The 27046-nt window shown below is 40.8% G+C and overlaps 1 protein-coding gene across 1 annotated transcript; it reads left to right on the top strand.

Annotated features, from left to right (window-relative positions):
• The first annotated feature begins 198 nt into the window (after positions 1–198).
• Positions 199–27046, top strand: vtnb (vitronectin b). The gene is given in 9 exon segments (NM_001124431.1): positions 199–388; positions 744–860; positions 1158–1427; positions 13033–13172; positions 13698–13854; positions 25220–25375; positions 25511–25751; positions 26070–26176; positions 26674–27046. Coding segments are annotated over 9 exon segments (1407 nt in total). The 5' UTR covers positions 199–330; the 3' UTR covers positions 26835–27046.

Below are 27046 nucleotides of genomic sequence, written 5' to 3'. Positions count from 1 at the left end.
AATCATGTTTAATGATTATAACAGCAAATGGCTAACTGACCATCCTCTCACAAAACAAACAACTAGGCTGAACGACTTTTGGAGCCCCTGATCGATCAGCTGTGTTGCCCACAATGCAGTGGTTCCAAAGTGGGCCATCCCATCATGTGAAATTGACTTGGGTTTGTTTACCAAGCAAATTACAACAGGAAACCGTAGACTAGAGTTACGTACCTACTGACTCTGGATTTGCAACCCTTCGTTTTGTGTATTTTCACATTTCCACTTGACAGAGGAGCACCAGTTTCTACTGCTCTCCGGTTTGTGTGGTCTCCTGCTGAGTGAGACAGAATGAAGTTGTCAGTTGTTCTGCTGGCACTCGCGCTGGCCTCTGCGTTTGCTGCAGAGGGTAAGTTTAAAAAAAATTAATTAAATTAATTAATGTCCATTACTCTACCTGTGTGCTGCCAAATGTTTGTATAATTCAGCTATTGGTAGCCTACTGCTTTGGTTAGTTACTTAATGTGCTTGCCCAGTAACCATACTTCAAGCCCAGCTTCGTCTGTTCAAAAAATATGTGTGGTCACACTAAGTTAAAGGACTGAGTAACTACAGTTGAATACCTTTTATATAAAAACAACGTCTGTAGCTACTATGTATGATGACCACTACTTGTCAATGTCCCTTCAATCACTAGCCTACATTGCTGTATCAGAAAGTTGTTCTAAGGTAACCACTGTTTTTGGGTCATCCCTCCTGTGCAGAGTCGTGTGTGGGTCGCTGTCACAGCTTCAACCCCATGACCAAGTGCCAGTGTGACTCCATGTGTCGCTACTACAGCAGCTGCTGCATGGACTTCGACAGTGCCTGCCCTAGGAAGAGTAAGAAAGATGCTCTGCTTCTCATGATATTATGGCTCCCTGGAAATTATGATCTTATGTATATCATATTTATAACGGATGTGTCTGAAATGGCACCCTATTTAATTTCTAGAGCACTACTTTTGACTACTTCGGGCCCGAAGTCAAAAGTAGTGGACTATAAAGGGTATAGGATGCCATTTTGGACACATTCAGGGTTAGTTTAATGAAGTTTGATCAAGTAAAAAAATGCCACATAGAATCAAACCACTGTCCATATAAAGTGTCTAATATAAATCTGTGGCATTTTCTCCTCAGTTTCCCGCGGTGACACATTTGATGCCCCAGAGGACGATGTAGTGAACACCCCCACTACAGCAGTTAACACCAACTCTGGGACCATGGTTGACCCAGAGACCACAAACATTCCTCCAGTTATGAACACAACTGCTGTCACCACCACCCTGGCCCCGACCACCACCATCCATACCCCCACCCTCCCCCCTGACCCAGAGGCAGTGCCCTGCAGCGGGAAGCCCTTCGACGCCTTCCTCCAGCTCAAGAACGGATCCATCTACGCCTTCAGAGGTGAGGGGGAATGTGTAAGGGCAAACACCAGAAAAGTTCTTGATGCCATTGACTAGTGACCTGGGGATAATTCCAACACCCGCAATCCAGTAAAAAATATGAGTCCAAGAATACGTTTAGTCAATTTATTTTCATTCTTTTCAATAATCCGAAATCAAATAAAAAGAGCACAGTTGAAAATTGCCTGTGCTCCTAATTAGGTATAGGTATGCTATGAATAGAACAAAAAACATTCAAAATGTCTCAAAACAATTACATTTTCATAAATGTCCAGGGAGCCCAAATAAAGCATAGCTAGCTAACAATGAACCTGGTTGGTTAGCTCCCAGCCAATTCATGCAGGGTAGTAACGACATGATTTGGTACTGTTCATTGTTGTTTAACTAGCTAACGTTAGCTGGCTGACTTGTTTGCTAACATTAAGTGTGTGATCTTACACATTGTTTACCTAGTTACATTCATTGTTTACCTAGCTAGCTACATGTCTTAAGCTAAAGTGTACTGTTAGCTAGCTAGCTAACATTAGCTGGCTGGCTCCCTAGCTAGCATTACGTGTATGACATTATTTGTATCCCATTATTTGTATAGCTAGCTAACATTGAACCTGGTTGGTTAGCTGCCAGCAGATTCATGCTGGGTAGTAACGACACACGGACACTCAGTCAATCTTAAATTAATAATTGTTTATTAATAGTTAACTGGAGAGGTTCCAACAAACTTGATGCACCATAGAGCTCCTGACAGATGTGTACTATCAGGGAAGTCCCGTTAGATCTCTTATAAACTGCTTACAGACGCGTTACATGGGCATGATTTATCTTATTTATCATTCTAAATTAATTCATCATTAACGTTTGGTTCATGCATGTGACCGACCAATATCTCACGATAGCCAGATCAGGACTTAATAACATAAGGACCACTCAGAGTATGCTATTCTGTTCTTCTGAAATATACTACATTTTCTTCATATCATGCTTTTTTAGATGTGTCTAAAATACATAATGTATTTTTTTGTGAAGGTTTAAGCTATATTACATGGATTTAATAGACTCTTTAAAATGTAGATGTTCCAAAGGTCTGCATCAGTAGCTTGTCGGCTATGTGTGGAAGCCAGAAGATGCTATATGTGTTTATATTAAAGACTGACCGTTTTTTTGCTTAACAATCACCGGCTGACAAAATTTTGTGACCGCCAGAACCCTATTTATTAGGAATTATTCTTAGAAAAGTGCCAATGTATTCGGCGAGAGGAGTCATTTTAGAAGAGTGATCTGGAACAAAAGTAAAACATTCATTGGCAATGATTGCACAAGTGACCCCTAGACCTTCCAAAACATAGTCAAGATCCTCTCTGTTTAGCATTGCCAATTTTCTCTTCATCTCTAGATCTCCAGAATTTGGTCTAGGGCACATTGTTGGTCATAGTCTTAAAAGGCATGTTTTCTTATTAATGCTATAGTGAAGTTCACCACTTAACCGGACCCAACCAGGGCCCAGCAGGACACTCATTCCACAATGACCATCTACTTCTGGGCCTCTACTCAGGGCCGGCATTGGTCCCTTTTGCTCAGGGCTCCTTCTAGTTTGCCTCAGGCCACAAACACATTTGCACATAAATCATTCCATCTAACCCATAACACATTAATTGCCTCACTTACATAGTTATAAACATACTAAAAACTAGCTTAAGTCAATTAGTCAGTTGTAAAAAATGTGTCAGTTTCCAACAATCCCTTATCTGGATCAATGATCACTCACATGTTCCACACGACCTAGAAACCACATTGACTTCACAGGGAAGAGAGAGAACACATTATAACAGTTTCAGACCAACCTTGATAAGAATGAGATTGGGACAAGGTTAGCCCAAGCTACAGTCTAGTGGCTATCCTCACATTTTAGGAGCATCGCTCTGTCTCTCGAAGCATTGCCTTTCCAACTCATAATTAGAACTATTGATAAATTATCCAAACTAAATTTAGAATGACAGTCCTTAGTGCTTCACGTTGGTTCTCTCACCTGAATTTTAAAACGCTCAACTTAACACACACCAATACAGGCAGAATGTACATTTACATTGACAAACAGTATATGCATCTTATATTTCTAGCAATCATTTTTCTCATTACGCCCCCCATTTGTGGTAATGACAGATTGGTATCTCAATGCATTTGTAGTCTAAATTACTATACATTTCACAGTGTGCAGACCTCCACAAACAACCTGTTACTGCAAAAAAATTGTTCACGGACAAGCCTAAATCAATTACAGGCACAGTTGACCACCCCCTTCCTTCATGGCATTCATTCTTCTGGCATCTCAATTTTCTTCTTCAGATAGTTTTACAGTTCATCCTCCCAATGGCACACATGTTGAAAGTGGATGGCCCTTGATAATTTCCAATTTTACCTGAGCCACCACTGTCCTTTACTGTCCATTATGTCTTGTCCATTTTCCTACCAGTACACGAGCGGCATGAGAGCAGTGTGGACGGGATCGCTCTCCATGCTCACTGGTAATTCCCCCTTTGGGCACATGACTCACATCGTCCCCCCCCCCCCCCCCAAAAAAACACTGCCTGTTAAGTAAAAAATTAACAAATCAAATTAGAATTATAACTCTCTTCTTGAAGAAAATAATTGTATCCCATAAGATAATAGTAAAATAGACCAGAGACAGGTGTCCCTCATTCAGAAGCAGCACTCTCTCTCTGTCCTTCTCATTGTCCGAATCACACATAGGACTATTGCTAAATTATAACCATCTTCCTAATTATTAGTGTTTCCATATTACATCTAAGTGTCACCAAATATTCTTAGCCTTTCTAGTAAGGGTGGTCAGGCCTCACCAGAAAGTCAGATCAGAGGTCAGTCAACCCATATTAAGTGAGTGTTTCTTTCACTGTACCTCAGACATTATTTAAAGCTATTTCAAACATTACAAAAAATGTTGTGTATCAGGTTTACATTTGGGTTTTTCAGTACATTTATTATCAAGAGAATGTACATGTGTGCAACCAAAACTCGGACAATAGATACTTCATAACATTTCATTTTTGTGCTCTTTAAGGTGCATATTTTCATCAGGAAGCCTTTTGAAGGGAGAGGTCATTGATAAACATGTCAAAAAAAACTTGGTAGTAGACATTCCATCAGTCCTGGAAGAAATAGAATAAACATGTACTTAGTTTGCACATCTTAATCAGTCCTAAAAGTTTTTAATCTTAATTGAGTTTATTGCATCTTGGGCAGGAAGTCTTGATAAAACCATACGTATAGAGAATTATACTTCAGACACATCAGATGATATGGTGTCCCGTAAAGCTGAATAGGCACTTTCTAAAGTAAACAATCCCAGAGCCCCTCTTTTGTAATCTTCATATTTTGACCAGTTGCATTGACATACAGTTCTGTACTAACTGTCCCTGGGACATTAACTAGTCCAAATATGAAACCTGTTGTTTAACTAATCTGCTAGGACCTAGATTTACTTCAATTTAGGACACAGTTCCATGTAATGACAGAGATTATTGTTTTAGATGACATTACCTTCTTACTTAAGTCACTGGTGTTACCCAAACTATAGAATTATCCAAAACATCTCTTATTAAATTCTTCATACCTCTGTCCCAAATGTCCCCACTGTGTCCCTTACATCCTGTTTGAGTTCAGTGAATACTGGTGGCTATCTATTGTTCCACAGGAAACGTATCTCTAACCCAAACACCAGATGGAGGCGTCTAATTTAATATCAGTCCCAATGCTCAATCCCACTGTTCCTCATGTGAAACATTTACTCTTCAAATTACTAAGATATTGCATTATTAGAGTGTTATCTGAAAGCCACTAATAACCACCAGTCACTTTGTTACTTTCACTAGCCTTCATATCTGTTCCCTCAACTAGGACCCTTCTACCAAATAGGTAGACATTCTCAATCTCTACTGCGAACACACATGGCTAACTCTCAAACAATGTTCGGCTTTATCCCCAAATTGCAAGGTTTAAAAACATAACAAAACAAACATAACTTTCTCCGTATTGGAAGGCATTGTTTTAATTTTAGTCTACCCTAACAAAGTTACCTCTTAATATTTATCAACAATTTCTGTTGGCTATTCACTTTATGCTTCACACTTATTAACTTTTTAGTGACGGGGCAGTATTCGGAAATTCGGATGAATGACGTGCCCAAAGTAAACTGCCTTTTACTCAGGCCCAGAAGCTAGGATATGCATATAATAGATTTGGATAGAAAACACAAAAGTTTCCAAAACCGTTAAAATAATGGCTGTGAGTATAACAGAACTGATATGGCAGGCGAAAACCTGAGGGAAATCTAATGGGTTAGGACCCAGATTGTAGTTCCTATGGCTTCCACTAGATGCCAACAGTCTTTAGACATTGCTTCAGACTTGTTTTCTGAAAAATGAAGAATGAGACCTTTTTGTCAGGGGACTGAAGAAGCATACAGTGCTGGTTTGTGCACGCCCTTCGTACTTTTTCCTTTCTATTGAATATGCTGTTGTCCGGTTGAAATATTATCAATTATTTAGACAATTGATAACCTGTGGATTAATTATAAACATCGTTTGACATGTTTCGACAAACTGTACCGGTACTATTAAGATGTATTCGTGTTTTGACCACCTTTGAGCCAGTGGATTACTGAACAAAACTGAGTTTTTGGGATATAAAGAGGGACTTTATCGAACAAAACAAACATTTATTGTGTAGCTGGGACTCTTGTGACTGCAACCAGATGAAGATCTTCAAAGGTAAGTGATTCATTTTATCACTATTTCTGACTTTCGTGACTCCTCTACTTGGTTGGAAAATGTGTGTATGCTTTTGTAAGCGGGGTGCTGTCCTCAGATAATCGCATGGCATGCTTTCGCCGTAAAGCCTTTTTGAAATCTGACAGAGCAGATGGATTAACAAAAAAATAATCTTCAAGCCAATATATAACTTGCATTTTTCTGAATGTTTATTATGACTATTTCTGTATTTTGAATTTGGCGCTCTGCAATTTCACTGGATTTTGTCGAGGTGGGTCGCTTGCTGCACGCCTGCGCCAAACAGGTTAAATGTCTATTATTTGAAGATTCATTTATAAAATACATCAGCCAATTCAGAAGGGAAGAGAAACTTTGGAGTTTCTCCACTTTGGAGTTTCTCCAAATCATTGGAGTTTTGGAGTTTCATTGGAAATCACCAGAGAGGAAGGGGGGAAGTGGGGAAAGTTTGCCAGTTTAATGACAGTCGTAAATACCTTGTAGGAACTCTCTTTCTCACTCTGCAGAAATTAAAGTAAAAAAAAATAATTTGATACAATGGAGAGATTTTTCAGTACTGTGACATCAAAAGGTTGTACATTGAAATAATATTTCTAACATAAATAATGTGGGAAATGGTTGGTGGGGCTCCAAACGATAATCATGTCAAACCAGTTGTTGTTTGGTAATATCATTAAAGGAAACGGAAACATTTTAACTTTAAATCACACATGTAAGATACCAAATTAAAGCTACACTCGTTGTGAATCCAGCCAACATGTCAGATTTCAAAAAGGATTTTTGGCGAAAGCATAGCACAACAGTAAACAATGAGAGAGTAGCATATTTCAACCCTGCAGGCGCTACACAAAACTCTGAAATAAAATATAAAACATGCATTACCTTTGACGAGCTTCATTTGTTGGCACTCCAATATGTCCTATAAACATCACAAATGGTATTTTTGTTCGATTAATTCCATCCAAATATATCCAAAATGTCCATTTATTTGGCGCGTTTGATCCAGAAAAACACTGGTTCCAACTTGACCAACGTCACTACAAAATATCTCAAAGGTTACCTGTAAACTTTGCCAAAACATTTCAAACTACTTTTGCAATACAACTTTAGGTATTTTTAAACGTAAATAATCGATAAAATTGAAGACGGGATGATCTGTGTTCAATACAGGAAGACAACAAACTCAAGCATGCTTTCTGGTCTTGCGCCTCTATCAAACAGTACACATGATAATAGAATATGCATATAATTGACAGCTTAGGATAGAAAACACTCTAAAGTTTCCAAAACTGTAAAAATATTGTCTGAGTATAACAGAACTGATATTGCAGGCGAAAGCCTGAGAAAAATCCAATCAGGAAGTGACCCTTTTTAGAAACATCTGCGTTCCTATGCGTCCTTATTGAGCAGTGAAAGGGATATCAACCAGATTCCTTTTTCTATGGCTTCCCTAATGTGGCTTCCCTAGTTCCACAATACATAGTTTCAGGCTTTTATTTTGAAAAATGAACATGAGCGACAACATTGCGTCAGTGGTCAGCTGGTAGCTCTCAGAGTGGTTTGTGCGTAATAGACTAATGCACCCATTGTTTCTCTCGCTCCTACTAAGAAGCCAACTGACCCGGTTGATATATTGTCGAATAGATATTTGAAAAACACCTTGAGGATTGTTTATAAAAAAATGTTTGCCATGTTTCTGTCGATATTATAGATCTAATTTGGAATATTTTTTCAGCGCTATCGTGACCGCAATTTCCGGTTGTTTTCTCAGCCAAACATGAAGAACTAACGGAGCTATTTTTGGCTACAAAAATTATCTTTATGATACAAAATTAACATTTGCTGTCTAACTGGGAGTCTCGTCAGTGAAAACATCCGAAGATCATAAAAGGTAAACGGTTAATTTGATTGATTTTCTGATTTTCGTGACCAAGCTTCCTGCTGCTAGCTGGACATAATGCTATGCTAGGCTATCGATAAACGTACACAAATGCTTGTCTTGCTTTGGCTGTAAAGCATAATTTCAAAATCTGAGATGACAGGGTGATTAACAAAAGGCTAAGCTGGGTTTCACTATATTTCACTTGTGATTTCATTAATATGAATATTTTCTAGTAATATTTATTGTCCGTTGCGTTATGCTAATTAGTGTCAGTTGATGACAATTCTCCCGGATCCGGGATGGCTAGTTGCAAGAGGTTCTCTTGACGCCCCATCCCGCATGAGGGAGCGTAATCATCGACTGACACTAATTAGCATAACGCAACGGACATAAATATTAATAGAAAATATTCCTATTCATGAAAATCACAAGTGATATATATATTGAGACACAGATTAGCCTTTTGTTAATCACCCTGTCATCTCAGATTTTCAAAATATGCTTTACAGCCAAAGCTAGACAAGCATTTGTGTAAGTTTATCGATAGCCTAGCATAGCATTTTGTCCAGCTAGCAGCAGGCAACAATTTCACGAAAATAAGAAAAGCAATCAAATTAAATTGTTTACCTTTGATGAGCTTCGGATGTTTTCACTCATGAGACTCCCAGTTAGATAGCCAAAGTTCCTTTTTTCCCAAAATATTATTTTTGTAGGCGAAATAGCTCCCGTTTGTTCGTCACATTTGGCTGAGAAATCGACCGGAAAATGCGGTCACTACAACGCCAAACTTTTTTCCAAATTAGCTCCATAATATCGACAGAAACATGGCAAACGTTGTTTAGAATCAATCCTCAAGGTGTTTTTCACATAACAATTCGATAATATATCCGTCGGGACAATTGGTTTCTCATAAGAAGCGATTGGAAAAATGGCTACTTGTGTACTTTACGAAAGATTTTCTGCGGGAGCCATCATGTGACCACTTGCTAAATGTGGTCCCTTATGGCTATTCTTCAACATAAATGCGTAAAAAGACGTCACATTGCTGTAGACACCTTGGGGAATACGTAGCTCATTCACAGCCATATAAGGAGTCATTGGCATGAGGCGGTTTCAAAAAATGCGGCACTTCCTGATTGGATTTTTATCTGGGTTTCGCCTGTAACATCAGTTCTGTTGCACTCACAGACAATATCTTTGCAGTTTTGGAAACGTCAGAGTGTTTTCTATCTAAAGCTGTCAATTATATGCATAGTCGAGCATCTTTTCGTGACAAAATATCTTGTTTAAAACGGGAACTTTTTTTATCCAAAAATGAAAATACTGCCCCCTAGTTACAAAAGGTTAATGGTGTAGCTGTATAACCGTTTGAGGATCTGAGGACCCATGCCAAATCTTTTCAATCTCCTGAGGGGGAATAGGCTTTGTTGTGCCCTCTTCACGACTGTCTTAGTTGTTTGGATAGTTTGTTGGTGATGTGGACACCAAGTAACTTGAAGCTCTCAACCTGCTCCACTGCAGCCCTGTTGATGAGAATGGGGGGGTGCTCAGTCCTCCTTTTGTCTGTAGTCCACAACCGTCTCCTTTATCTTGATCAAGTTGAGGGAGAGGTTGTTGTGCTGGCACCAGACGACTAGGTCTCTGACCTCCTCCCTATAGGCTGTCTCATCATTGTTGGTGATCAGGCCTACCACTGTTATCATCAACAAACTTAATGATGGTGTTGGAGTCGTGCCTCGCCATGTAGTCTTGAGTGAACACGGAGTACAGGTGGGGACTGAGCATGCACTCCTGAGGGGCCCCAGCGTGGTGGATGTGTTGTTACCTACCCTTACCACCTGGTGGTGGAACGTCAGGAAGTCCAGGATCAGTTGTAGAGGGAGATGTTTAGTCCCAGGGTCCTTAGCTTAGTAATGAGCTATGAGGCCATTGTGGTGTTGAACACTGAGCTGTAGTCAATGAATAGCATTCTCACATTGGTGTTGCTTTTGTCCAGGTGGTTTCTGGTACAATGGTGTTGATGTGAGCCATGACCAGCCTTTCAACACACTTCATGGCTACAGACGTGAGTGCTACGGGTCGGTAGTCATTTAGGCAGGTTACCTTAGTGGTCTTGGGCACATGGACCATGGTGGTCTGTTTGAAATATGTTGGTATTATGGACTTGGACAAATAGAGGTTGAAAATGTCAGTGAAGACACTTGCCAGTTGGTCAGCGCATGCTCGGAGTACACGTCCTGTTAATCCATCTGGCCCGGCGGCCTTGTGAATGTTGACCTGTTGAAAGGTCTTACTCACAACGGCTACGGAGAGTGTGATCACACAGTCGTCTGGAACAGCTGATGCTCTCATGCATGCTTCAGTGTTACTTGCCAGCTCGCCTGGTAGCCTCGTGTCACTGGGCTATAGTTGGCTGTGCTTCCCTTTGTAGTCTGTAATAGTTTGCAAGACCAACCACACGCGACATGCATCGGAGCCGGTGTAGTACGATTCGATCTTAGTCCTGTATTGACGCTTTGCCTTTTTGATAGTTCATCAGAGCGCATAGCAGAATTTCTTATAAGCTTCCGGGTTAGAGTCCCACTCCTTGAAAGCGGCAGCTCTACCCATTAGCTCAGTGCGATGTTGCCTGTAATCCATGTTTGTGTACTCCTCAATGCCATCGGAGGAATCCGGGAACATATTCCAGTCTGTGCTTCTACACCTGCATTGCTTGCTGTTTGGGGTTTTAGGTTTGGTTTCTGTACAGCACTTTGAGATATCAGCTGATGTACGAAGGGCTATATAAATACATTTGATTTGATTTGTGCTAGCAAAACAGTCCTGTAGCTTAGCATCTGCTTCATCTGACCTCTTTCTTCTTGACTGAGTCACTGGTGCTTCCTGCTTTAGTTTTTGTTTTTAAGCAGGAATCAGGAGGATATAATTACGGTCAGATTTACCAAATGGAGGACGGGGAGAGCTTTGTATGCATCTCTGTGGGTGGAGTAAAGGTGGTCTAGAGGATTTTTCCCCATCTGGTTGCACATTTAACATGCTGAGTTTTCCTGCATTAAAGTCCCTGGCCACTAGGTGCGCCGTCTCTGGACGAGCGTTTTCCTGTTTACTTATGGCCGTATACAGTTAATTGAGTGCTGTCTTAGTGCCAGCATCGGTTTGTTGTGGTATGTAGACAGCAACGAAAAATACAGAGCGAAACTATCTTGGTAATTAGTGTGGTCTACAGCTTATCATGAGATACTACCTCAGGCGAGCAAAACCTTGAGACTTCCTTAGATTTCGTGCACCAGCAGTTGTTTACCGGAGGCCGCTGTTCTATCCTGCCAGAAAAACATATAACCCGCCAGCTGTATGTTATTCATGATTTCGTTCTTTCACGACTCGGTGAACATAAGATTTTACATTTTTTAATGTCTAGTTGGTAGGATATACGTGATCATAGTTTGTCAATTTTCTTAACGATTGGTTGTACATTGGCTGATAGGACCAATGGTAAAGGTAGATTACCCTCTTGGTGACGGATCCTACCAAGGCACCCAGATCTTCGTCCATGATACCTCTGTCTCCAACTAATGACGGAGATAAGGGCCTTGCCGGGCATGTGAAGTAAATCCTTTATCGTCCGACTTGTTGAAGAAAAATAATTCCTCCAGTATGGGGTGGGTAATTGCTGTCCTGATATCTAGAAGCTCTTTTCGGTTATTAGACATGGTGGCAGAAACATGTATAAAATAACTTACAAAGGGACGATTTTAGTTAGTTAGCTAGCCACCGGAGGACAACGACACAACGAGATGGAACAATTCAAGTTCATTCTGTAAATGACGTTTGGCTTGTAATTGGTGTGAAGCCAGTCCAAACGGGCTTTTCTTGACACTTTTTGTTTTGGTGCAACAGGACCATTCACATTTGATCTCACTCAGTTTAGCCCAATGCTGATTGGCTATTATTTTATATCTTTTTTTATCAAGGGACGCCAAATGCTCTCTGGTTTCCATTGCATTCAATGCTGCAGGCGGCAACAATGTCATACTCTTTTTGATCAGACAGTAACAGATAGATGGCCAACACTCGCTCGGATGCTTTCTCCGGTGAGATACATTCAGCTTCTTGTGAATTTAAGGAAAATTATGAAACAGAGAGATAAAAGATGTATTTCCTTATTGGTCAACTTTTGGTAGAAGCCTGGCTTCCCTTGGCACCCATGAATACACACCACTGATCTTTCGGAATGTAACGTTGTCAAGCACAGGTGCCAATTCTGGTGAGAACTGCCCATAATCAAAACCAAATCCACAATTACATGCACAGCAGTGAACCCTCTGAGAGGCAAACAATCAACAACTTATTTGGTTTAGACAGCGATTGTTTCGGCAGATACCTCTGCACATCCATTCTTTGTCTCTGTTACTCACTGTGGTAACCGTGTCCAGTTGGGTCCATCCATCTCAAAATGTTAAACTTGAATTCAGTGGCAAATACCCCAAAAGTCATTAATGACACTTACTACTAGGGACCTGAGGATAATTTGAAAGAACCGAAAGAATACCTTCTTTTCAATAATCCAGAATCAAACAAAAAGAGCATGGTTGAAAATTGTCTGTGCTCCCAGGTACACTAGTTCCCACCCACACAATCGCCTGGCAGCCATATACAGTATAACTAAAGCAGACAAATCTAAATCAAGGGGGAGCAGCCAGGTGCACAACAGGTAAGGACAGGGAGGTATGAGGATGAAATTAATAGAACACAAAACATGAAAAATTGGCTCCTACACTATCTTCTTCTTTATGTCTACATTTTCACTGCTTCTCTGTTTCACTTTCTTTCCCTCTCTCCCTCTCTCTCTCTCTCTCCATTCTTTCTTCTCTATGACTTGTTCTGTCTCCCTGTCCTGGTGAGAACAAACATGCTGTCTCCTACAGGTGATTATTTCTTTGAGCTCGATGAGAGGGCGGTTGTCCCCGGTTACCCCAAACTGATCTACGACAAGTGGGGCATCAGAGGACCTATAGATGCTGCCTTTACTCGCATCAACTGCCAGGGCAAGACCTACATCTTCAAAGTAGGCTACCAACTTTCCCACCACTCACAACACTGCCATAGTATCCTACATCTTCCCCACCACTAACAACACTAATACAGTGTCTTGCATCTTTAAGCTACCACCTTTCCTCACCACCCACAACACTGACACAGCGCCCTGTTAAAGGGATAGTTCATCCCAAAGTCAAAAGTATGTCAGACGTTTTCACATCTCAAAAGTAGTGTTAAGCAGTGCTTCCCAAACTTTTCCTCATGTACCCCCAGCCAGTCTACTGCTTTGATGTGTTCCAGAACTAGCACAGCTGATTCAAATGGTCACATCATCATCAACCCCTACATTAGTTGAATCAGCAATTCTAGTTCTGGAATTAAGAACAAATAACTGGGCTGGCTGAAGGAGAGGTTTGGGAAACATTGGTCTAAACTTGAGCTGCTGTCTGCTGGAATCAATCCCAAATTAAGAGGAAAATATGGCCTATGAAACTAACGTTGACTATTTAGTTTGATTCATTGCTTTGCTTTGCTTTCGCTTGTCTCCTCTCAGGGAAATAAGTATTGGCGTTTTGAGGACGATGTTCTGGATGCCGATTACCCTCGGGACATCTCTGTAGGGTTTGAGAAGGTTCCAACTGACGTTGACGCTGCCTTCGCCATACCAGCACCCGGTCACCATGGCAAAGAGAAGGTCTACTTCTTCAAAGGTAACATACACGCACTTGGCACAAACGTCAATTCAAGGTCTTGTCCACATTAGTTCAACTGAAATGACGAGGAAACAATGTTGATTCAACCAATGTGGGCCCAATGGGCAGAATACTGGTAATGTGTGGAACACCTGAAACATAGTGTACTGTGATGAAACCCTTGAGGGGATTAATCACTTAACTTGAACTGACTTCCCAGAAAACCAAAAATGGTTCTGTGAAAGCTCCCAGAACTTTTTAGGTTGCGGCAAAGTGGATTTGGAGGGCCAGTAGGAGGCACTCTTTCCTCTGGTCAAAAAATAAATAAATAATGTAATATGATGTAATACTGTATATCCAAATGCCACAGGGCAGTGATTGGGGACATTGCCCTGTGTAGGGTGTTGTCTTTCGGATGGGATGTTAATCGGGTGTCCTGGCCCTATGGTTACTAAAGAGCCCATGGCACTTATCGTAAAAGTAGGGGTGTTTGCTCCGGTGTCCTGTCTATATTCCCTCATACCATTATGGCCACCTAATCATCCCCTGCTTCCAATTGGCTCATTCATCACTCCTCCTCTCCCCTGTAACTATTCCCCAGGTCGTTGCTGTGAATGAGAACATGTTCTCAGTCAACTTACCTGGTAAAATTGACCTGGTAAAATGAGGGTTGAATAAATAAAATAAATGAATAAAAATTCTCATAACACAAAAACTGTCCTGTTGTGATTATGATTATAACATGTTTGTATAAAACATTCGCCTGATGTTCCTATAACACATTTAGTCTGTTCATTAAAGGTTCCCAGAATGTTTCATTAGGTTGTGGGAACATTCTGGTTGTAAAATTGTGGGCACAAAATATATGTTCCCAAAAACCACAAATATCCAGTAGTGCAGATGATTCTAAAATATTTTACGGTGCAAAGTAAATTCACCTGCTGTCACAAGAATGTTCCTAGAACACATTTAATCTGTTCTCTAAATGTTCAGCGAATGTTTCTTTAGTTTGTGGAAGCATTGTGTGGTAAGACACAAGATTACCTAAGAGGTTACTAAAACACTAAAACTGTGCAGTTGTTCTGACATTCAGATAAGGTTTCTATCAGGGTGCACAAAACCTTCCTAGGTGTAATATGTGTCCGTGAAACTGCTAGTGACCTAGCCTAATACATATAGAACACATTTAATCTGTTCTTTAAATGTTCAGTACATAGGCATACAGCTTTTTTATATATTTTGAAGCTATACATAGTTTATGTTCCTGTTATAAACAATGAAGTAATACAACCTTATATACTGACCAAAAATATAAATGCAACATGCAACAATTTCTAAGATTTTACTGAGTTACATTTCATATAATGGAATCAGTCAATTGAAATAAATTAATTAGGCCCTAATCTATGGAGTGATGGTTGCTGATAATGGGCCTCGGTTACGCCTATGTAGATTTCCCATTAAATATCTGCCGTTTACAGCTACAATATTAATTTACAACATTAACAGTATCTACAGTGTAGTTCTGATCAATTGTATGTTATTTTAATGGACAAAAAAAATGTGCTTTTCTTTCAAAAACAAGGACATTTCTAAGTGACTCCGAACTTTTAAACGATTGTGTAAACAGCAACACCTACCCCATAAGCATTCCTGTCTCTTCTATAGATGTTATATCCTTGTATTGGTACTGCTGTATCATCAAATTAATTATTTAAGTGAGTCTGAGAAATGGCTAATATGTGACACGATTCAGGAAACTAGGCGTATGTTGCAAGTCACAACTTCACAGGAGAGCCATTTGAACGTAAAAAATATATTTTTTATCATAATGCGTTTTTTGGCAGAAATGCCTTCTCGAACATATGAACTTTCATGTGCCTTAGTAACAAACTTGTATGTCATCTGTAAATACAAATACAATTGTTAAATTACGAGCCTTGTTGGTTAAACCACAGAAAAAGCAAACAACCTTCCCACTTGCCATGTTTGGCTGAGATAATGAGTGGGTTGGACATGCCGAGAAATGAGTTCGGATTGGTCTGCCATATAGAGGGCTTCTCTCTATTTGAGCTCGTCAGTCTGTGTTGGTAATCCTGTTGAACACGTATTTTTTTTACATGTATTGTTTTCACGCTCTGACCTTAGTTATCTTTGTTTTCTTTATTATTTTGGTTAGGTCAGGGTGTGACGAGGGCGGTATGTGTGTTTTGTCTTGTCTAGTGGTTTTGTATATCAATGGGGTTTTGGTATTGTCTAGGTAAAGGTAGGTCTATGGTGGCCTGAAATGATTACCAATCAGAGAGAGCTGTTCATCGTTGCCTCTGATTGGGGATCCTATTTAGGTTGCCATTTCCATTTTGGTTTTGTGGGTTATTGTCTATGTGTAGTTGTAAGTCAGCACTAGTTGTTTATAGCATCACGTTTGTTTTGTTAGTTTTTTTTAAGTGTTCTTCGTTAAATAAAATAAGAATGTATTCCAATCACGCTGCGCCTTGGTCTCCTCGATACGACGAACATTGCAATTGTGTAGTTTAGCTGCATGAGTGTTGCTCTCCACTTTCTGGAGGATCAAGTTTTGAAATCAGTGGAATTAGAGCTAATGAGATGGAGAAAACACCTGTCTCCGGATTACATCCTCAAACTAAGGGCAACCATGGTATGGCATTCCTGACAGGGAGACGAGTCCATCATGCAGTCTAGCGTTAGCTAGCTACATTTTCAGATATTACACATTTTTAGTTTTGACAAAGTGGTTTCATTTCAAGCTCAAGTGTGCTGTTATCTAAATCAAATCAAATGTTATTTGTCACATACACATGGTTCGCAGATGTTAATGCAAGTGTAGAGAAATGCTTGTGCTTCTAGTTCTGACCATGCAGTAATATCTAACAAGTAATCTAACCTAACAATTTCACAACAACTACCTTATACAAACAAGTCTAAAGGAATTAATAAGAATATGTACATAAAAAAATATATGAATGAGCGATAGCCGAACGGCATAGGCAAGTTGCAGTAGATGGTATAGAGTACAGTATATACACATGAGATGAGTAATGTAGGGTATGTAATAGTAAACATTATATAAAGTGGCCTTGTTTAAAGTGGCTAGTGATACATTTATTACATCAATTTTTAATTATTAAAGTGGCTAGAAATGAGTCAGTATGTTAGTTGGCTGGCTCCCTTACTGACGTTATTATTCATATCCCAGAGCCGTTTGCTTTTCTAGTTAGAGGCTAATGTTAGCTAGCTGACATTGAACCTGGTTGGTTAGCTCCCAGCACTGTGGCATTGTTGGCACTGTGTTCATTGTTATTTAACTAGCTAACATTAGGTGGCTGGCTCGTTAGCTAACGTTATGTGATGCATGTACAACACCGGTTGAATATGCCCAGTGTCAGTAAATGTCTGCAAAAAAGCATAATGAAATTGTTGCCAGCAGAGCTGGTTAGGCTGTTTTCATGTTATCCATAGGTAAACAAATTATCGGTCAGAGCGTCAAGTGTGCACTCCGAGAGTGAAACAAGATGGGTGGGGCTAAAGCTTAAGAGAGCGTGAACGATACTGAATGGGTGTAGACCAAGAAGAGCTCTTCAATAGATTACAAAACATTCAAAGGCCATTTTTTCAAAAGTGAGTTTACAAGCTGATCAACTTTCAAAGCAGAATTACTTTCCCGTTGTTCCTCAAATGCAGTGTATGATATACAATTTTGAGTCTCTACTTTTATTCATTGTAAAAAACAAATTGTTCAAATGTTGCTACATAAGACTGAATCCAGGTGGTGAGTGACATATATGAATGTTATCTGATGCTTGGAAGTTATTTGTTTCATTAAACTTATTTCTAAGGCTACATACAGTGCATTCATAAAGTATTCAGACCCTTTCCCCTTTTCCACATTTTGTGATATTGCAGCCTTATTCCAAAATAGATCAAATTCATTTTTTCCTCATCAATTTACATGGAATTATGACAAAGTGAAAACAGGTTTTTAGAAATTGTTGCACATCTATAAAAAAAATAAAAAACGTATTTAAATAAATTTGCAGACCATTTGCTATGAGACTCGAAAATGAGCTCAGGTGCACCCTGTTTCCATTGATCATCCTTGAGATGTTTCTACACCTTGATTGGAGTCCACCTGTGGTAAATTCAATTGATTGGACATGATTTGGAAAGGCGCACACCTGTCTATATAAGGTCCCACAGTTGACAGTGCATGTCAGAGCAAAAACCAAGCCATTGGGTCGAAGGAATTGTCTGTAGAGCTCAGAGACAGGATTGTGTCGAGGCATAGATCTGTGGAAGGGTTCCAAAAAATGTCTGCAGCATTGAAGGTCCCCAAGAACACAGTGGCCTTCATCATTCTTAAACGGAAGATGTTTGGAACCACCAAGACTCTTCCTAGAGCTGGCTGCCTGGCCAAACTGAGCAATCCGGGGAAGAAGGGCCTTGGTAAGGGAGTTGACCAAGAACTTGATGGTCACTCTGACAGAGCTTCCTCTGTGGAGATGGGATAACCTTCCAGAAAGACAACCATCTCTGCAGCACTCCACCAATCAGGACTTTATAGTAGAGTGACCAGACTTTATAGTAGAGTGACCAACTCCTCAGTACATGACAGCCCACTAGGAGTTTGCCAAAAGGCACCTACAGACTCTCAGACCATGAGAAACAATATTCTCTGGTTAGATGAAAACAAGATTTAACTCTTTGACCTGAATGCCAGGCATCACGTCTGGAGGAAGCCTGGCACCATCCCTACAGAGAAGCATGGTTGTAACAGCAGCATGCTGTGGGGATGTTTTTCAGCGGCAGGGACTCTGAGACTAGTCAGGATCGTGGCAAAGATGAACGGAGCAAAGTACAGAGAGATCCTTGATGAAAACCTGCTCCAGAGCGCTCAGGACCTCAGACTGTGGCGAAGGTTCTACTTCCAACAAGACAACAACCCTAAGCACACAGCCAAGACAACACAGGAGTGGCTTTGGGACTAGTCTCCGAACGTCCTTAAGTGGCCCAGCCAGAGCCAGGACTTGGACCCCGATCTAACATCTCTGGAGAGACCTGAAAATGGCTGTGCAGCGAAGTATCGCCATTCAAACTGTCAAAGCTTGAGAGGATCTGCAGAGAGGAATGGGAGAAACTCCCAAAAGCTGTGCCAAGCTTGTTGCATCATACCCAAGAAGAGTTAAGGCTGTAATTGCTGTCAAAGGTGCTTCAACAAAGTACTGAGTAAAGGGTCTGACTCCTTATGTAAATGTGATATTTCTTTAAATACATTTGCGAACATTTCTAAAAAACGTTTTGCTTTGTCATTGTGGGGTATTTTGTGCAGATATATAAGGAAGAAAAAACATTTAATCCATTTTAGAATAAGTAACGTAACAAAATGTGATAAAGTCAAGGGGCCTGAATACTTTCTGAATGCACTTTAACAGCACAAAGTAAATGGACCGTCCTGGGGCGCTCAAATATGTGCTCAGTCAGAACTTCTGGGACTGCTCTAGTCACCCTCCCAATGAGTCTCTTGCACCAGACGGCTTACTTCCGCACGTGAGACTGGAACTCCTCTGTCAGTTACAGATGGCGCTAAAGCAAAAACCTTATTGTAATTAACTTATAAATAAATAATGGGTGCGTGTGACCTGATAAACCAATAAACTACATCCAACAAGAGTAGAAGGAGATGGCACCGGAGAAGAAGGCAGACCCGAGCCGATTGTTTTTTTGTTTAATTATATTACGAACCCCTTTGGCCTTGCAGTCTAGGGGGGATGGAAACGAGACCCGTAACATATCTCATGCAAATAATAACAGTGAAAAGGAATAGTGAGAACAAAAATAAATTCACAGACAACCTAAACCTACCGTCAAACACTTTAGGTTTATTTCAAACACACGGTAATGGGGTGTAATGGGAAAAAGTCCCTAAGCTAGTCTTACTGGGTAAAGAACAGCTAGCTAACTTACCAATAAAATACAGTGGGTGGTCCGCCCAGTTCTAACTTGGGTACTTAGACAAAGTTTTCCTACGGGTAATGTATGCCCAAGGGTGACTTAACTTGGTATCCCCTTTTCCCACCAACAAACAAACAGCCATACACCACAGCAATACATACTCACATGATAGCGGACAATGTGAGATGTAGGCGCAAAAACAAAAGAGATAGCCCAAGAGACAACTGATTGTGATTGTGATTGGGTAAGGGAAAGGTGTCTTCAGATTGGCAACTGATGACTGCCACCTGTGACTAGGCCAGAAGGAGAGAAAACAAATACACACAGGATACATGTCTCCATAAAACTCCCACCCTTAAAAGAGCAACCCTATAAGAATTGCGACTAAAGTATTTACAACGAATACAAACAAGTTCAATGAGCAAAGGCAACATAACGAGACATACAAAAATCATACATTTTTAAACACGAGACAAAGCATCTGCCAATACATTAGCAGAATCCTTTTTGTGGCGGATCTCCAAATTATAAATTTGCACAATAAGTGCCCAACACAAGGCGCTGGTTCTGGTTGTACATACGGTGGAGAAACACTAAGGTGTTAAACATGTCAACATTCACAAGGCTGCAGGGCCAGACGGATTACCAGGACGTGTACTGCGAGCATCCATTGACCAACTGGCAAGTGTATTCACTGACATTTTCAAGTCTGTAATACCAACATGTTATAACTTGTTATAGCTGCAATCCCCCTATCGGGAAAAGTGTCATCAACAACCACTGAATAGCATAGCGCTACATTCAATAAATATTACTACAAATATTTATATTCATGAAATCACAAGTGCAATATAGGAAAACACAGTTTAGCCTTTTGTTAATCCACCTGTTGTCAGATTTTGAAATTATGCTTTACGGCAAAAGCAATCCAAGCGTTTGTGTAAGTTTATCGATCGCACAACAAAACATTAAGTACACTTAGCATCAGGAAGCTTTGTCACGAAAATCAGAAAAGCAATCAAATTAATAGTTTACCTTTGATGATCTTCGGATGTTTTCTCTCATGAGACTCCCAGTTACACCACAAATGTTCCTTCCATAAAGATTATTTTTATATCCAAAATACCTCCGTTTGTTTGTCGCGTTATGTTCAGAAATCCACAGGAAAGAGCGGTCACGACAACAATTCCAAATAGCTTCCATAATGTCCACAGAAACATGTCAAACGTTTTTTATAATCAATCCTCAGGTTGTTTTTAAAATATATAATCGATAATATATCAACTGCAAATGTCTTTCACAGTAGGAGAGGGAAAAGCAATAACTATCCAAACTCTGTTGCGCGAGCAAAACTCATGTGACCACTTGACGCGATGTTATCGTTCTGGCTCATTGTTCTAAATAAAAGCCTGAAACTATGTCTGAAGACTGTTGACACCTTGAGGAAGTGATATCCCTTTAAATCCAGCAAAGGGATGCTATGGAAGATGGAGTTTTCAAAATAGAAGCCACTTCCTGTTTTGATTTTCCTCAGGGTTTCGCCTGCAATATCAGTTCTGTTATACTCACAGACAATATTTTGACAGTTTTGGAAACTTTAGAGTCCCACATGGACAAAAGGAACACCTATGTGAGAATGTTATTCATTGACGACACCTCAGCGTTCAACACCATAGTGCCCTCAAAGCTCATCAATAAGCTAAGGACCCTGGGACTAAACACCTCCCTCTGCACTTGATCCTGGACTTCCTGATGGGCTGCCCCCAGGTGGTGAGGGTAGGTAACAACACATCTGCCACGCTGATCCTCAACACAGGGGTCCCTCAGGGGTGCGTCCCCTCCTGTCCTGCCAGGCACAACTCCAACACCATCATTAAATTTGCCGATGACACAACAGCGGTAGGCCTGATCACTGACAACGACGAGACAGCCTATAGGGAGGAGGTCAAAGACCTGACCGTGTGGTGGAAGGACAACAACCTCTCTCTCAACGTGATCAAGACAAAAGAGATGATTGTGGACTATAGGAAAAAGAGGACCGATCACACCCCCATTCTCATCGACATTGCTGCAGTGGAGTAGGTTGAGAGCTTCAGGTTCCTTGGTGTCCGCATCACCAACAAACTAACATGATCCAAGCACACCATGACAGTCGTGAAGAGGGCACGACAACACCTATTCCCCCTCAGTAGACTGAAAAGATTTGGCATGGGTCCTCAGGTCCTCAAAAGGATTTATACAGCTGCACCATCGAGAGCATCCTTACTGGTTGCATCACTGCCTGGTATGGCAACTGCTCGGACTCCGACCGCAAGGCACTACAGAGGGTAGTGCGAACAGCCCAGTAAATCACTTCCTGCAATCCAGGACTAAAAAAAGCATTAAACCTGGTGTATCAAAAAGCAAGATCAAATGAATTAGCCAGCTACTTACTGTATTTTGAGAATTATTGAGAAATAATTTGGTCAATTTTTGGGGTCAAATTAACCAGTTATCTACCTGGTAGCTTGCTCGCTAGTTAGTTCCAGTGCCAGTTTCAAGTCTATCTAAATGAATGTCTTACTAACTCGGAAATAGGAAGATATTTCAAAATGTAAGTTAACTGGCTAGCGCATCATGCTTTGTGACATTATATTAGCTATCTCATTTAGATTGTATTTTCACTTATTGCTTCTGCATGCCTGTTGAGTTCTCCTTGGTGCACTCCTTCGTTCATGAGATGGCTGCTCATTCTAAATGTCAACTGCCCGGCACCCTTTACAGCAACCCGCCAAAGCCCCCACCATTTCTCCTTTACCCAAATCCAGATAGCCAATGTTCTGAAAGAGCTGCAAAATCTGGACCCCTACAAATCAGCAGGGCTAGACAATCTGGACCCTCTCTCTCTAAAATGATCTGCAGAAATTGTTGCAACCCCTATTACTAGCCTGTTCAACCTCTCTTTCGTATCGTCTGAGATTCCCAAAGATTGGAAAGCTGCCGCGGTCATCCCCCTCTTCAAAGGGGGTGACACTCTAGACCCAAACTGCTACAGACCTATATCTATCCTACCCTGTCTTTCTAAGGTCTTTGAAAGCCAAGTTAAAAAACAGTTTACTGACCATTTCGAATCCCACCATGCCTTCTCCGCTATGCAATCTGGTTTCAGAGCTGGTCATAGGTGCACCTCAGCCACGCTCAAGGTTCTAAACAATATCATAACCGCCATCGATAAGAGACATTTCTGTGCAGCCGTATTCATCGACCTGGCCAAGGCTTTCGACTCTGTCAATCACAACATTCTTATTGGCAGACTCGACAGCCTTGGTTTCTCAAATGATTGCCTCGCCTGATTGCCTCGTTTAGCAACTACTTCTCTGATAGAGTTCAGTGTGTCAAATCGGAGGGCCTGTTGTCTGGACCTCTGACAGTCTCTATGGGTGTGCCACAGGGTTCAATTCTCAGGGCGACTCTCTTTTCTGTATACATCAATGATGTTGCTCTTGCTGCTGGTGATTCTCTGATCCACCTCTACGCAGACGACACCATTCTGTATACTTCTGGCCCCTCCTTGGACACTGTGTTAACTAACCTCCAGACGAGCTTCAATGCCATACAACTCTCCTTCCGTGACCTCCAACTGCTCTTAAACGCAAGTAAAACTAAATGCATGCTCTTCAACCGAACGCTGCCTGCACCTGCTCGCCCGTCCAGCATCACTACTCTGGACGGCTCTGACTTAGAATACGTGGACAACTACAAATACCTGGGTGTCTGGTTAGACTGTAAACTCTCCGTCCAGACTCACATTAAGCATCTCCAATCCAAAATTAAATCTAGAATCGGCTTCCTATATCGCAACAAAGCATCCTTCACTCATGCTGCCAAACATACCCTCGTAAAACTGACCATCCTACCGATCCTCGACTTCGGTGATGTCATCTATAAAATAGCCTTCAACACTCTACTCAACAAACTGGATGCAGTCTATCACAGTGCCATCCATTTTGTCACCAAAGCCCCATGTTCTCGTTGGTTGGCCCTTGCTTCAAACTCGTCGCCAAACCCACTGGCTACAGGTTATCTACAAGTCTCTGCTAGGTAAAGCCCCGCCTTATCTCAGCTCACTGGTCACCATAGCAGCACCCACTCATAGCACGCGCTCCAGCAGGTATATCTCACTGGTCACCCCCAAAGCCAATTCCTCCTTTGGTCGTCTTTCCTTCCAGTTCTCTGCTGCCCATGACTGGAACGAATTGCAAAAATCTCAGAAACTGGAGACTCACATCTCCCTCACTAGCTTTAAGCACCAGCTATCAGAGCAGTTTACAGATCACTGCACCTGTACTTAGCCTATCTGTAAACAGCCCATATATCTACCTACCTCATCCCCATACTGGTATTTATTTATTTTGCTCCTTGCACCCCAGTATCTCTACCTGCACATTCATCTTCTGCCGATCTACCATTCCACTGTTTAATTGCTATATTGTAATTACTTCGCCACCATGGCCTATTTATTTCCTTAACTTACCTCATTTGCACTCACTGTATATAGACTTTTTGTTTTCTTTTGTTCTACTGTATTATTGACTGTATGTTTTGTTTATTCCATGTGTAACTCTGTGTTGTTGTATGTGTCGAATTGCTACGCTTTATCTTGGCCAGGTCGCAGTTGCAAATGAGAACTTGTTCTCAACTAGCCTACCTGGTTAAATAAAGGTGAAATAAATAAATAAAAAATAGTATAATCTAATCTGTTCAAAACAGTGGCAGCATGTGCAGCAGATATAGGTGTATTTATGCTGTTGTTCAAATGCATAGAACGCTTTATAAATTATATATTCTCAAAAAATTACTGGTAGTTTAAAAACTTGGCATTATATTTCCGGCATGATTTTCTGGAAACCTTTAAATAATGTAGACCAGGCATTAAAGGAATTTCCTGTGCAACCTAGATTAAACATTGTATGAATGTCATCACAACTGAGCATATTTTGTGTTTTGGGAACCTATCTCTTGTAATGTACCCACACTGTTCCCACAACCTAATTAAATGTTCTGGGAACCACCCTAATTTTTGCACCCTAATAAAAACCTTGTTATGATCGGCTCAAGTGAACAGGTTTTGTGTTTTGGGAACATATCTCTTGTCATGTTCCCATAATGTTACCACAACCTAAATAAATGTGTTAAACTTTTTTATGTTCTTTAAAAGTTATTTTCTTGGAATGCTCTTGTAACATCAGGTGAATCTTTTGGCACTGTAAAAGAAACATTGTATAATGTTATATTCACAGAACTGGGTATGTTCCCGGATTTCTGGGTTGCAATTTACATGTATTTATTTATTATTTAACCTTTATTTAACTAAATGAATTGAATTGCTTTAATAGACTTGAATTGATATAACCGTTATTTTCTCCCTATACAGGGGACCAGTACTACCAGTATGAGTTTAAGCACCAGCCGTCTCACGAAGAGTGTGTGCGCTTGACTAAGTCGTCCCCCTCTGTGCTCTTCACGCGCTACACCGACCTGTACTGTGATGATACCTGGGAGAACCTTTTCACAATGCTTTTCCAAGGCCGTAAGACCCAGCTGTGTGTGTGTGTGTGTGCACGTGTCTCTGTGCGTGTGTGCATGCATGCTTGTCTGTTTGTGTTTGTCAAAGTGTCTTTAACTCTGCCTAATTTAAAGTAACTCCTACCGTCTCTTTTTGCAGTGCATGGCCACAAAAAGGGCCCACGGTTCATCAATAAAGACTGGGTGGGGATCAAGTCCCCCATAGACGCTGCCATGGTGGGCCGTCTTTACATCAGCCCTAAACCCACTCCCTCCCCATCCCCCACCCCCAGGAGACGAGCCAATAGGTGGAGGAAGGACAGGAGGCGGGGTCAGAGAGGCAGGGCCAGACAGAGTCGCTCAGCGTACTTTGAGGATTTTTTTTTAGATGACCACGACTGGTAGGTATAGTACTCTAGCCTAATGCAGTGCAGGCTTTTGTGCCATCCCAGCACTGATGACTGGTACTGTACTAACTCGTATAACACAGCAGCAACTGTGTCCACCTGATCTGGTGTGTTAGACCTGGGCTGGAATAAAAGCCTGCCCAACTCAGTGCTGTTTACCAAGTCTTTTGTAAGGCCAATTATCTTAATATCTCTATACGTGATGATTTGATGATGTTTGGTTGTCCACACATTAGTGAGGGGTAAAGATATGGACCTTAAGGGAGATTTTAAGCTGACAACAGTGTGTGTGTGTGTGTGTGTGTGTGATAGGATGGGAGGAGGCTTCACATATGACTCTGACTACAGTGACTACACCCCCACACACACTACACACGACAAGACACTGCCTGTACAGAACGTCTACTTCTTCAAGAAAGGTAACAGTACACATACACACACACACTTCACATGCACACACGCACACAGACAGACATAGGCATCCAACTCACACACACAAACGTACATACACACTCACACACCAGACCTGGGTTCAAATACATGTGTATGTGGCCCGAATCAACTACCTCTATTGGAAGTATTTGAAAGTATTTTCAAATAGTTTCCTATAAATAGCCTAAAATGTGAAAATATTTTGAAATACTTGTTTCAAATACTATTTTCAAATGCATGGGTTAAATGCATGTGAGGCAGAGTACAGTGTGAGTATTTTCAAATACATTCCAGTATTCAACTATTTGTTTTTCAAAATAAAAAATATGTGAATACTTCCTTTTAAATGGATATAAAAGTAATTGAGATATTTGGACCCAGGTCTCTCTCTCACACACACACACACACACACACACACACACACACACACACACACACCTTCTTGTTCTGATCATCAGTTTATTTGATTGTTTTCTGCCACCAGATAAATACTACAGGGTGGATCTCCAGACCAAACACATTGACTTTGCCAGCCCTCCCTACCCACGATCCATTGCCAAGTACTGGCTGGGCTGCAAACAGGAGTCTGGCCCGGACAGAGAAGAGATAGACAGACATTACGAGCCAATGGCAGAAAAGAAATGAAAAGCGATAGACAATACAAGCTGATGATGACTTTTATTACAAAGTTACATAAGTTCAATATAGATGATCTAATCATAATGGTAGCGCACAATGAAAAACATACTATAGTAGTCATTATTACATTGTTTGTATTGACTAAAGATAGTCAACCTGATACATCAGTCTGCACTGTCTATTTAGGTTGACATGATTAAATAAAATATTCATGATTT

The sequence above is a fragment of the Oncorhynchus mykiss genome, chromosome 15 (assembly GCF_013265735.2).
Source record: "Oncorhynchus mykiss isolate Arlee chromosome 15, USDA_OmykA_1.1, whole genome shotgun sequence".
Classification (NCBI taxonomy): Eukaryota; Metazoa; Chordata; class Actinopteri; order Salmoniformes; family Salmonidae; genus Oncorhynchus; species Oncorhynchus mykiss.
The sequence above is the reverse complement of the archived record's forward strand: the minus strand, read 5'-3'. Positions and strand labels throughout refer to the sequence as shown.